General features: G+C 41.0%; 1 protein-coding gene across 7 annotated transcripts in view; it reads right to left on the bottom strand.

Annotated features, from left to right (window-relative positions):
* ZCCHC7 (zinc finger CCHC-type containing 7) overlaps nt 1–12,396 on the bottom strand; it is a 240,024-nt gene that overhangs the window by 3,945 nt on the left and 223,683 nt on the right. For all 7 annotated transcript variants that reach the window (XM_054500263.2, XM_054500262.2, XM_054500271.2 and 4 more), the window contains one exon: nt 4,775–4,870. In XM_054500263.2, coding sequence (XP_054356238.1) covers nt 4,775–4,870 — 96 coding nt within the window. The remainder of the gene's footprint in view (nt 1–4,774; nt 4,871–12,396) is intronic.

The following is a 12,396-nucleotide window of genomic DNA, read 5'->3' on the forward strand; positions in this document are numbered from 1 at the left end:
TCAACATTCACTGCTTATAGGGGTAGTGATTCTTAACGGTGGGGGGTAGGTTGGTGGTAGGTTATGCCTAGTTTAAAATTGTTCCTAGGTAATTGTGAGACACCCCAAAAGAAGTTTCTTGCTTCCCCCACCCAAGTTGAAATCCCTACTCTTACTCATTTTCCCAGGACAGCTTCCTACTTGCATGACTCTGGCCTCTACACAGCTAGTATTTCCCAAATCCACAGCCTTTGGCCTGAACCACTCACCACATAGCAGGCTTTTGTTTATCATCATCTGTGACACAGATCCATTCAGCATGATTGAAATCTTTTCTTTTGGAACTTTCCCCTTTCTCCCTCTGCCATCTTGCCTAAAAGTTACTTTAAAATGTTGTTTCTTAGCTAAGTAATGAAAAACAATTAGAATATATTTTAAAGAGTAGGTGAAAAATCCACATAAAATTAAGCCAAGTCTGAACTAGCCAAGCTAGTAGCCAAACATTTATGTACTTAATTTGTACAGTTAAAAAATTATAAATCATTCTAAACACACAATTAAGTATAAAAAATAATTAAAAACCTATATTCACCCTTATATAAAACCATAACATTTTACCTTAGTTGCCTGTTTCTCCCCCAAGAATAAAGTATTACTGATATAACTGAAATCCTCCGTGTAAGTCCTTCCCATTTTGCACTCATCTCCTTCCCTTTCCAGAAGTTACCACTGTCATCAAGTTGAAGTCGGCCATTCTCATGTGTTTTTGTACACTTACTGACGAATATTCCAATGAGCAGTGATGTAAGTTTTAAGTTTCAGACTTCATAATTTTTATTTGTTTTTTGTAGAGGCAAGGTCTCATATGTTACCCAGGCTGGTCTCAAACTGGCAGCCTCAAGGGGTCCTTCCAACTTGTCATCCCAAAGTGTTGAGATGACAGGCGTGAGCCACAGTGCCTGGCTTTATTCAATTTCTTTAATGGTATTGGTTCAGTTGATTTGTTCTTCTTGAGTCAGTTTGGTTAATTTATATATATATTTTAGAGTTATTTGCATTTTCAGATTTAACTTTATGAAGTAGTCTTATAATTTAAAAACATTTATATAGTATCTTAAGTTACTCACTTTCCACTCATTGTTTATTAGTACCTTTTCTTTTTCTTTTAGTAGTTTTTCCAGAAGTTTCTCTTTTGTTTGAAAAGTTTTCAAATAATCAGCTTTTGGTTTTGTTGATGCTGTTCACTTTTCTATTTCAATAAGTTCGGTTCTAATCTTTATCATTTCCATCCTTCTGCTATCTTTAGATTTATCTGTTGTGACTATCTGGATTATTTAGATTTTTTTTTTTTTGTCGGGGGGAGGGTCCTAGAGGTTATATGGCAAATTTACATGGTAACATAAAGAAACGCTTTTGGCAGGGCATGGTGGCTCATGCCTGTAATCCCAGCACTTTGGGAGGCCGAGGCGGGTGGATCACCTGAGGTCAGGAGTTCGAGACCAGCTGGCCAACATGGTGAAACCCCAGCTCTACTAAAAATACAAAAAAAAAAAAAAAAAAAAAAAAAAAAAATAGCCAGGCGTGGTGGCACATGCCTATAATCCCAGCTACTTGGGAGGCTGAAGTAGGAATAGCTTGAACCTAGGAGGTGGAGGTTGCAGTGAGCCAAGACTGTGCCACTGCACTCCAGCCTAGGCAACAAGGGCGAAACTCTGTCTCAAAAAAAAAAAAAAAAAAAGAGCAAATTGTGATTATGCAAAGGTAACAGAGGTCTTGATACACTCAACTAATACTCATTTCAGCAGAATCTTTAACTCTCCCAGCCCCTGCTCCCCGTTTCACACCCTCCTGGAGTAATCTTTGTACAGTGACTGCTGTTGTCCTTGCTTCCCCAGCTAGAGAGTGAGTGAAATTAGGGAAGGGCAATGTCATATTCACCTTAGATCTAGTCTTTCACATGAGGAATCCATTCAATAATAGTATCTGTAAGGCTGGATTTCTGACATTGAAAGGGAGAGGGTTCACAGACATCTTTAACCACCTGCATAGTTCCCTATTTGGGTCTTGTATGGTCTAGACTGATGTGACTACACAGAGCTATATAATACTACAAATGTTTTCCAAAGCTAAATGCAAATTATATTTTGATTATCCACATCGCTGGTCCCCTCCATTAGCACAGACAATTGATAGTTGGCTATATAATTTATCTACTATTCTGGATTAGCCACACCAATGATCTTCTTCATTAGTGTAAATAATCTAGAGTTCCTCATCTATGGCAGTCATGAGGCTGCCAAATTTGCTTTATTGTAAATTAAAAATTATCTAAATCTAGATTTTAGGGATAAATTCCACATGCTTTTAATATATTTCCTATCTGCCTTAACAGAAGTGACTAGTAAGCATCCAACTATAATTGTTTTTGTTTAATTGAACAAACATAAATGCTAAAATTATACCCCTCTGCTTTACAGAGGTAAGCAAGCAAAAATTGTACATCTATGTGATTTGTGTGGTAATGGAAAGCTTATGTGAATATGTTCCCTAAAAGACGTTGACAACATCTGAATGTTTAGTAACGAGGAATGGACAGAGCAGTAAAAGATCTAGAGATGATAATTCTGTAAAAGAAGTCTTCTTGGCTGGGCATGGTAGCTCACTTCTGTAATCTCAACACTTCGGGAGGCCAAGGAGGGAGGATTGCTTGAGGCCAGGAGTTTGAGACCAGCCTGGGCATCATAGTGAGACCTTGTCTCTACAAAAAATAAACAAAATTAGCTGGACACAGTGGTGTGTGCCTGTAATCCCAGCTACTCGAGAGGCTGAGGTGGGAGGATCACTTGAGCCTGGGAGGTCGAAGCTGCAGTGAGCTGAGATAGTGCCCACTGCACTCTGAACCCTGTCTCAAAAAATGTCTTCTCTACTTGGTGCTGAGAGATTTCCTGTACAACTTCTCTGCTTTGGAGATAAAGAAATGGGACCAAAGAGAAAAAATGGGTTGTTTACGTCACATGGTTGAGTCAGTAGCAGAGCAAAAACTGCAACTGAGGCTCAGAGCCTCATCCTGGCTTTCATAAGCTATGTCTCACCCCCACGGTTGCTGCTGCCCCAATATGGAAGATAAACTTTATCTGTTTATGGATTCTGTTCAGCACTTTCCTTCTCCAGTTGCCCTACAATGTAGGTCTCCAGCTCCCAAGATCTACACCAGTCATGTGTCATAGTTGGAATTCAAGTGGTAACCTGCAATACCACTCACCCCATCCTATTGCTCATACTTCTCATTCTGAGGACTCCCAACACTGCATGCTTTCTGCCTCCTGACACCAGATCTGGTTTGATATTAGTTTATCTTGGTTTCTAGGCTACTAGAAGCCTACCTGGAGACTGGGAATAATACATTCGTTTTTAAGAATTTTCTACTTTCTGTGCCACTGCCTTTCCTCCACTGCCTCAAGATTCCCAGAAGTATGGGCTCTGAGCCTATTCTTATTACATCCTTTCTCTGAAATGAGCTGCTGCTGCTTCATACTTAATGTGGCATCTGCCTAGTAGCCTCATGCCCAGCTCTCAGCAAGAAGCTTCTTCTGCTTTGACACCTCAGCATCTAGAACACACGTAGTTTGGCCTTTTCAGCTGGGGTTAGGGAATATGTTGGCTGGATAGGGAATCTGGGCATTTGTGGGGTAGGTGAGCAAGTCAATGATGCAGCATCTGTTTTTTCACCACTGAATGCCAGGGTTTACATGTATGTGATGTAGACTTAACTGAACATTGTACCAGGGAAAACTGGAGAACTATGTAGAAAATCTAAAATCGGGCTGGGCACAGTGGCTCACGCCTGTAATCCCAACACTTTCGGAGGCCGAGGCGGGTGGATCATCTGAGGCCAGCAGTTCGAGACCAGCCTGGCTAACATGGTGGAACCTCGTTTCTACTAAAAAAAATACAAAAAATTAGCTGGGCATGGTGGCATGCGCCTATAATCCCAGCCACTCGGGAGGCTGAGGCAGAAGAATTGCTTGAACCCAGGAGGTGGAAGTTGCAGTGAGCCGAGATCGCGCCATTGCACTCCAGCTTGGGCAACAAGAGCGAAACTCTGTCTCAAAAACAAAAACAAAAACAAACAAACAAAAAAACACAACGAAAATCTAAAATCGGCCAGGTGTGGTAGCTCACGCCTGTAATCCCAGCACTTTGGGAGGCCAAGGCAGGTGGATCACCCGAGGTCAGGAGTTCAAGACCAGCCTGACCAATATGGTAAAACCCCGTCTCTACTAACAATACAAAAATTAGCTGGGCGTGGTGGCAGGCGCCTGTATTCCCAGCTACTTGGGAGGCTGAGGCAGAAGAATCGCTTGAACCCGGGAGAAGGAGGTTGCAGTGAGCTGAGATCGCACCACTGCACTCCAGCCTGGGAAACAGCAAGACTCCGTCTCAAAAAAAAAAGAAAATCTAAAATCATGCTATGGCTGTGTCAAAGCAATTGTGTTTGTAAGAACTCATGAGAGCTGCTATCATACTGTCGACTATTATATTTGTTTGATTTTATGAACTATATTAGTTTTATCCCAACTTGTTCATGTACATGTAACATAATTAGAGGAATATGCTCTGATAGCTTGTTACTCTAGCAGGGAGGGGAGGGGTAAACCAGTTGAAAATATATTAAGTCCTACTTTAATGTTTATTAAAAAGTAAGTAAGTAGAGTTACATTCTTTTTGAGTTCATCTTTCAGAAAACACTCCCTGACAACAGAATGCTTCATGTCCAAATGTCGCTCAAACTTACGTGTCCATAATGGCCTTTTTGCGCGCAGTGATAGCAATATGCTAAGGCTGATGGTCTTGAAGGGGTCTTCGGCTTTTTGGGTGGTCCAGGTTTGGTCTGCAACATGAATATTTGTGAGGGTTTGTTGATATTAGAAGAAAATTAAAACCTCATTCTTTCCAAAAGAGCTTTATATAGGTAAGGGATTCCTTAGAAGTTTCTTAGAGTTTCGTATGGAGACCTGTATTCAGGCGATTCCATATATTAAAGTATATAACATGGTAAGAACAATTCTTTTACTCTTAATGTCAATGTGTGCCTTCCTCTCCTTCTTCCCTCCTCATTCAATTTGGCATTGTGCCAAGTATTGTGTTCGGTATCCAACACAGCATAACGGGCCAGCAGAACATGAGAGGCATATACATAATCACAAAACAATGTCAATACAGTGACAGTAGTATGTACAAGGCATTAATGGAGTGGTGAGGGGGACTCCCCCACCAGCGGATGGGGTTAAAGAAGGGTCAGAGAAAGTTTCCCTGCAGGTGTAAAACTTAAATTTACTCTCAAATTAGGTGTAAATCAAATGGAGAATCTTAGGCAGAGGGAACAGAATGAACAACGACATGGAACTAAAAAAGAGCATACATGCTACCAAAATATGACATACATAGCCAGGTGTAAATGGAAGACAAGGCTGGAGAAAGCAGGGCACAAGAATGGAGGGCCTTGTAAGTCAAGTAAAGGAGCATGAGCTTTATCCAGTTTTAAGTGTCGAAGTTAGGATAGTTGTAGTTTGGGCCAGGCATGGTGGCTCACACCTGTAATCCCAGCACTTTGGGAGGCCGAGGTGGGCGGATCACAAGGTCAGGAGTTCAAGACCAGCCTGGCCAGCATGGTGAAACCCCGTCTCTAATAAAAATACAAAAATTAGCTGGGCATGGTGGTGTGCGCCTGTAGTCCCAGCTACTTCAGAGGCTGAGGCAGGAGAATCGCTTGAACCTGGGAGTCGGAGGTTGCAGTGAGCCAAGATCGCACCAATGCACTCCAGCCTGAGCGGCAAAAGCGAGACTCCGTGTCAAAAAAAAAAAAAAAAAAAAAAGAAAGAAAGAAAACTGGTATCACTTGGTCATTGAAAAGATGTGGGGAATGAGGGAAAGGAAAAATCAGGATGCCTCCAGATTTTGAACATGGGTGAACAAGGATTGATTCAGAAAAAGTAGAAAAAGAAAAGAGGAGCAAGTTTAGAGGGAAAGTTGATGAAGACTGTCTTGGATATGGAGTATCTACGTAAGGATCTCCAGGAGGCAGTTTCTATGTAGAGACAGAAGAGTCTGAGCTGAAGAGCAGATCTGAAAGTAATCAGCATAAGAGTGAAGGCTGAAATCACTAGAGTGGACAGGATCACCATGGACAGTGTAAGAGTGGCTGTGGGCTGAGGAAGGAACCCTGAAGACATCAATGTTTAAGGGGTGGGCAGAGGAGCCTGTGAAATGGACATAGAAGGGAAGGTTAAAGGATGCAGAGACATAGGAGAATACAGTAACAGACTTTAGAGAGTTTTTTCAAGAAGGATGAACTGATCTACAATGTTAAATATAGCAGAGAGGCCTAGTGAGATTAGGACTGAGAAACATCCATTTGAAGTGGCAACTGCTCACAGATAACCTTACTGTGAAAATTTTGAGATATTCTAGAAAGAGTACAAGGCAGCAGGATGAACAATAAAGTAATGCATACAAAGGTGGTAAAACTACAAAAAGAGCAAAGAAATCATTACTCATAAAAGCCAGGATCTGTGAACTTAACCCGGAATTTTTTTTTCTTTAAAGCCAGGTTACTTCCAGTGAGGAGAAACAGCACACAGGATATTGGCATAGCTGCAATTTTCTGTTACTTCAACATGGCAATAGTTAACTTGTGTGTGTATTACATAACAGATTTATTCTTTTGCATATGTATTTTACATACTTTTCAGTATGTATATTAGGTTGGTGCAAAGGTAACTGTAATTGCAGTTTCTGCCATTTAATAAGCAAGAACCTCAATCACCTTTGCACTAACCTATTATTTCAGAATAAAAAATGTTTTAAAAAATTGAATGGAAGTTGTAGGAGAGAGAAGTTATATATTGAGAAGCATGAAGGGGCAGAATAAGATGAAGCAGTACCCAGGAAGGGGATCTGGTGGAATCTGTTTATAGAATGGGAAAGACTTGAACATCTGGGAAAGATAATGGAGATGGAGAAGTTGAAACCAGAGGAGGAAAGGAGATGATGGACACAGACCTCTGAGGAGGTGGTGGCTGTAAACAGGGGGAGAAAAACCTAACCCCTGCACACCCCCACGTTTTGTGGAGACTGGAAGAAAAGTTAAGGATCGGCTTAAACGCGGATCACTTTATTTCTTATGTTGTTTAGTGAGAGTCTTTAACAAACAGTGCTAGTCTGCCAACTAATTTTTTTTTTTTTTTTTGGACACGGTCTTCCCCTGTTACCCAAGCTGGAGTTCAGAGGCACAATCATGGCTCACTGCAGCCTCGACCTCCCGGGCTCAAGCGATCCTCCCAGTTCAGCCTCCCAGGTAGCTGAGACCACAGGGGTGCACCACTACGCCTGGCTACTTTAATTTTCATATTATTGTTTTTTAAATTTTTGGTAGAGACAGGGTCTCACTATGTTGCCCAGACTGGTCTGGAACTCCTGGGGTCAAGTGATCCTTTCACCTTGGCCTCCTAAAGTGCTGAGACTGCAGGCATGAGCCACCATGGCCAGCCCTAATTTTGTTTTTTCTTTGAGACAGCATCTCGCTCTGTCGCTCAGGCTGGAGTGCAGCAGCACAATCTCAGCTCACCGCAACTCCACCTCCTGGGCTCAAGCAGTCCTTGGGTTTCAGCCTCCTGAGTAGCTGGGACCACAGGTGCTTGCCACCACGCCCAGCTAATTTTTGTATTTTTAGTAGAGATGGGGTTTTGCCATGTTGCCTAGGCTGGTCTCAAACTCCTGGGCTCAAGTGAATTGCTTGCCTTGGCCTCCCAAAGTACTGAGATTACAGCCAATGTGCCCAGGCCCCCTAATTTTGTTTTTAATGTTGCAAACAGGTGTTTTGTAAAGGTTTTATTTCCTTGATATAGGAAAATAATAAATAGGTTATAAAAATCTTCTTCAGGTCAGGCACAGTGGCTCATGCCTATAATCCCAGCACTTCGGGAGGCCGAGGTGGGTGGATCACCTGACGTCAGGAGTTTGAGATCAGCCTGACCAACATAGAGAAACCTCATTTCTACTAAAAATACAAAAATTAGCTGGGCGTGGTGATGCATGCCTGTAATCCCAGCTACTTGGGAGGCTGAGGCAGGAGAATCGCTTGAACCTGGGAGGCGGAGGTTGCAGTGAGCAGAGATCGTGCCATTGCACTCTAGCCTGGGCAACAAGAGCGAAACTCTGTCACAAAAAACAAAACCCAAACCCAAACCCAAACCAAACCAAAGCAAAACAAAAAAAAATACTTCAAACAACTTTACTTTCAGCTCTTATTCCCTAAAATGAAAAACTGTAGCAAAACAATAACCTCAATAATCTTTTCTACTGAAAGCTACACAAAATGGAATTTACGACCTCAGGTATTATCAATTGGGATATAATAAAAATAACAAGTGTTTTATATTCTGCAATTAAAAATGGGGTTCATAAATTAAGACTAGCTAAAAGTCATTAAACAGAGTTTGTTTTTTTTTTTTTTTTGAGATGGAGTCTTGCTCTGTCACTCAGGCTGCAGCACAGTGGCACAATCTCGGCTCACTGCAACCTCGGCCTCCTGGGTTCAAGCGGTCCTCCTGCCTCAGCCTTCAGAGTAGCTGGGATTACAGGCACATGCCAGCATGCCTGGCTAATTTTTGTATTTTTAGTAGAGATGAGGTTTTGCCATGTTGGTCAGGCTGGTCTTGAACTCCTGCTTCAGGTGATCCGCCTGCCTCAGCCTCCCCAAATGCTGGGATTGCAGGCATGAGCCACCACACCCAGCCTAAACAGAGTTTTAACAGGTACGCATGTAAGCCGTGTATCCCTTATTGCAGTGGTTCACAAATTTCTTCAGCTAGAACACTGTGAAGACATGAAATTATTAAGCAGAAATGATTTTTCACCCACAAAGATAGCTATATTATTTGACGTGACATCAAATTGCAGCCACAAGCATACATGGCTTAAGAGAAATAAAAACAAAAGAGATGATGTCATAGATATGAAGGCAGAATGGATGTTTCAAGGAAGAAACCGTTAAAAGCTACTGATGGGTTATATAAGATGAAGACTATGAAATCCACTGGACTTAGCAAATAGGAAGTTGTTGGCAAGTGGAGAAACTATTGTGAGTAGTTTCTTTTGAGGGGTAGAGGTACAAGCCGGATTGTAATGGATTTATTATAAGTAGAAAGCTGCTGAAGAACAGAACATAGATCACTTTTCCAAGAAACTAGGCTGTGTATGCAAGAAGGGAAGGGGACAAGTAGAGCAGAATATAAGTCGAAGGATGCCTCCATCAGTGAGATTTACCAGAGTGCTGGGCCCATGGCATGAGTGTATGCATGCATTCCTTCATTAATTTGTTCAAAAAATAATTATTGAGGGCCTAATACATGCCAGACATTGTTCTAAGATCAGGTAACTGAGAAGTGAGCAAGATAAAAGTCATTGCTCACGTCTCTAGTGGTGGAAGATAAACAGAGCCAATAATACACAAACATACAAAATATTAGCAAAAAATAGTATGCAAACAATTACAATAGTTATATGAATGAGAATCACTAGTGATGACTTAGATTGACTTTTTGGGGGAAGCCTCAACTAGGATGGTCCTTTCTTATAACAAGAAAAGCCATGTATGTGATGTCTGGGAAACACCACTCTTGGCGTAAGGCATGAGGAACGAGTAGTACAAAGTCCTATGGTAGGAACAAACTTACCATATTTGAGGATTTGAAAAAAATACCTGGAAATTTGGAAGTGGAGTAGGTGAAGGAAGAGTGAAACAGGAGGTTCTAGAGGACAGGGAGGGACCAGATCACCTAGGGCTTTATAAATCAGGGTGAAGAATATGGGATTTGTTTTAAGTGGCATGGGATGCCCATGATGGGTTTGAAGCTAATGGTAGGTGATCAATAACTAGCTGGTAGCTGTCAGCAGGGATTGTGATGATAAAAAGGATCATCCACTCTCCAAATAATAAATGCTCTCTGATAAGGTCTATGTTCACAAATATTTCTATTTATGTTTGTGCAAATATAAGACATAACTTATCTTTTAATTTAAGTTTTTTAGGAGATGGGGGTCTTGCTATGCTGCTGAGCTGGTCTCGAACTCCTGGGCTCAAGCAATCCTCCTGACTTGGCCTCCAAAAGCACTAGGATTACAGAAGTGAACCACTGTGCCCAGCTGGTTTTACATTTTTTAATGGCTAAAATAATAATAATCACCACAGAATAGTTTGCAACACATGAAAATTATGTGAAATTCAAATTGCAGTGTCTATAAAGTTTTATTGGAACACAGACACACATATTAGTTTACAAATTTTCTATGGTTGATTTCATGCTATAAGGATAGAGTTATAACAGAGACCAAATGGCCTGCCAGGCTAAAATATTTACTACCTGGCTCTTTATATAAAAAGTTTGCTGACCCCTGACCTAGAACATAGGAAGTGCTCAACAAACAAAATAGGTGGTGAACGAGTAGGTATTAAAGACTTCAACAGAGAGTGGAAATAAGTTATGCACCAATAAAGGTGGCGAAAGTAGATACAAACACTGAAAATCTCTGCTACTAACTGAGCACACGAGAAAAAGTTTCATGGAATTTTTCCGAATTTAGTTACTTTATTGCCTAAATTTGAGGAAATAACAGGTAGTTCTCATGTATTTATCCCTTAGTAGGAATTTTTCATTCAAAAGTTATTGAGTTCCTACTTTGTACAACACATTGTAATAGACACTGGGAGGAATACGGAGATAACAGATGAAAGAGCAAATATAGTAAAGATTTTAAAAGATGAAAGCACTAGGGAGGAGGCCTACAAAATGGAATTAAGTGTGCATCAAATACATATTTTCCACTAAAAAACTGCATCAGCACAATTTCTTCTGAGATGCTGTTAGGCCACAGCATGAAAGAACAAATCATATGTCTTGCTGCTATAGAACAAATCCTAAATGAGTTATTTAGATTTTAAAGAATTAAATATTTTACAATCAGTAACATGCACATGGCACACAATTCAAAAGACACTAAGAGGTGTGGTGAGAAGTCTGTCTCCCACTTCTGTTCTCACTCAGTTCCCCTTTCCTCAACGGCAATTACTGTTACGAGATTCTCGTGTTCACAGAGACAGTACAGGCATATACAAGTGTATGGCTATGCGCATGTACTGTATATGTACACACACATAATACAAAGATATATGTTTGGCTTATTCAAAGAAAAAGCATGGAAGAAAAGTATTTTAAGGACTGGGGGCAATCAAGGGCAAAATTGGCAAACTCTTCCTAAGACCCAGATGCTCTGATAAAATTTAGTTATCCAATGCATTTTGGGATTATGTTCTAATGTGGGCTCCACTATTTACTGGCTATGTGACCTTAGTCAAGTTATTTACATGGTCTTTCCTTCATTTCACTCATCTGTAAAACGGGGATAATAACAGTTAGAGTGCTCCCTCATTAACAATGCTGTGAGGCATAAATGAAACATACTCATCTTACATAACAACCTATCAGTAAAACCTGACCAGGTGACCACCTCCTCTTGCAACAGATTCTTCACTTAGCTTCCCAGACAACATGCTCTCCTAGTTTTCTTCCACCTCACAGGCTATTTCTTCTGCAGTCTCCTTTGTTGGTTTCTATTCATCTCTCTGTCCAATTACACTGCAGTGCCCCAGGGCTCAGCCCTTAGACTGCTTTTCTTCTCTATTTAATCTGCTCTCATCTAATAGTATAGATTTACAATAACTTTTACCCTTGCCATTCTAAAATTCTATCTTCAGCCTTGATCTCTGTTAACTCTACACTCACGTATCTCTACTAGAATGTCTAACAGGCACCTCAAATTTAGTTAGTTAAAGTCAAATCCTGTTCTTCCCCCACCCCAAATATGTTCCTCCCAAAATCTTTCCCATCTCATCAGCAACTTTGTCCTTCCAGTTACTTAGGCCAAAAATGAACAACCTTAACTTGTCTCTTGCTTATACCTCATACCCAGCCCATCAGCAAAGCTTGTTGGCTCTGCAAATACATCCACCTCTTTCCACTCTACCAGTACTGTCCTGGTCCAATTACTCAACTCTCATTTGGATGATTACAAGAACATCATAACTGGTCTCTCTGCTTCCATCCCTGCCCTCTACAGCCTACTCTAAACAAAAGATGATCCTTATAGCATGCAAATCAGAACATATCACTCTTCAGCTCAAAACTCTCTAACAGCTTCTCATCTCAGAGAAAAAGCCAAAAACTTTACAATAGCCTGTAATTTGCATCCTCCCACCTCTCTAACCTCATCTCCTACTACCTTCCCTCACAGCAAGCCTGTCATGCTAGCCTTTTCACTGTTCTCTGAATACCCCAGACAAACTTCCACCTCAGCGCT

The sequence above is a fragment of the Pongo pygmaeus genome, chromosome 13 (assembly GCF_028885625.2).
Source record: "Pongo pygmaeus isolate AG05252 chromosome 13, NHGRI_mPonPyg2-v2.0_pri, whole genome shotgun sequence".
NCBI lineage: Eukaryota > Metazoa > Chordata > Mammalia > Primates > Hominidae > Pongo > Pongo pygmaeus.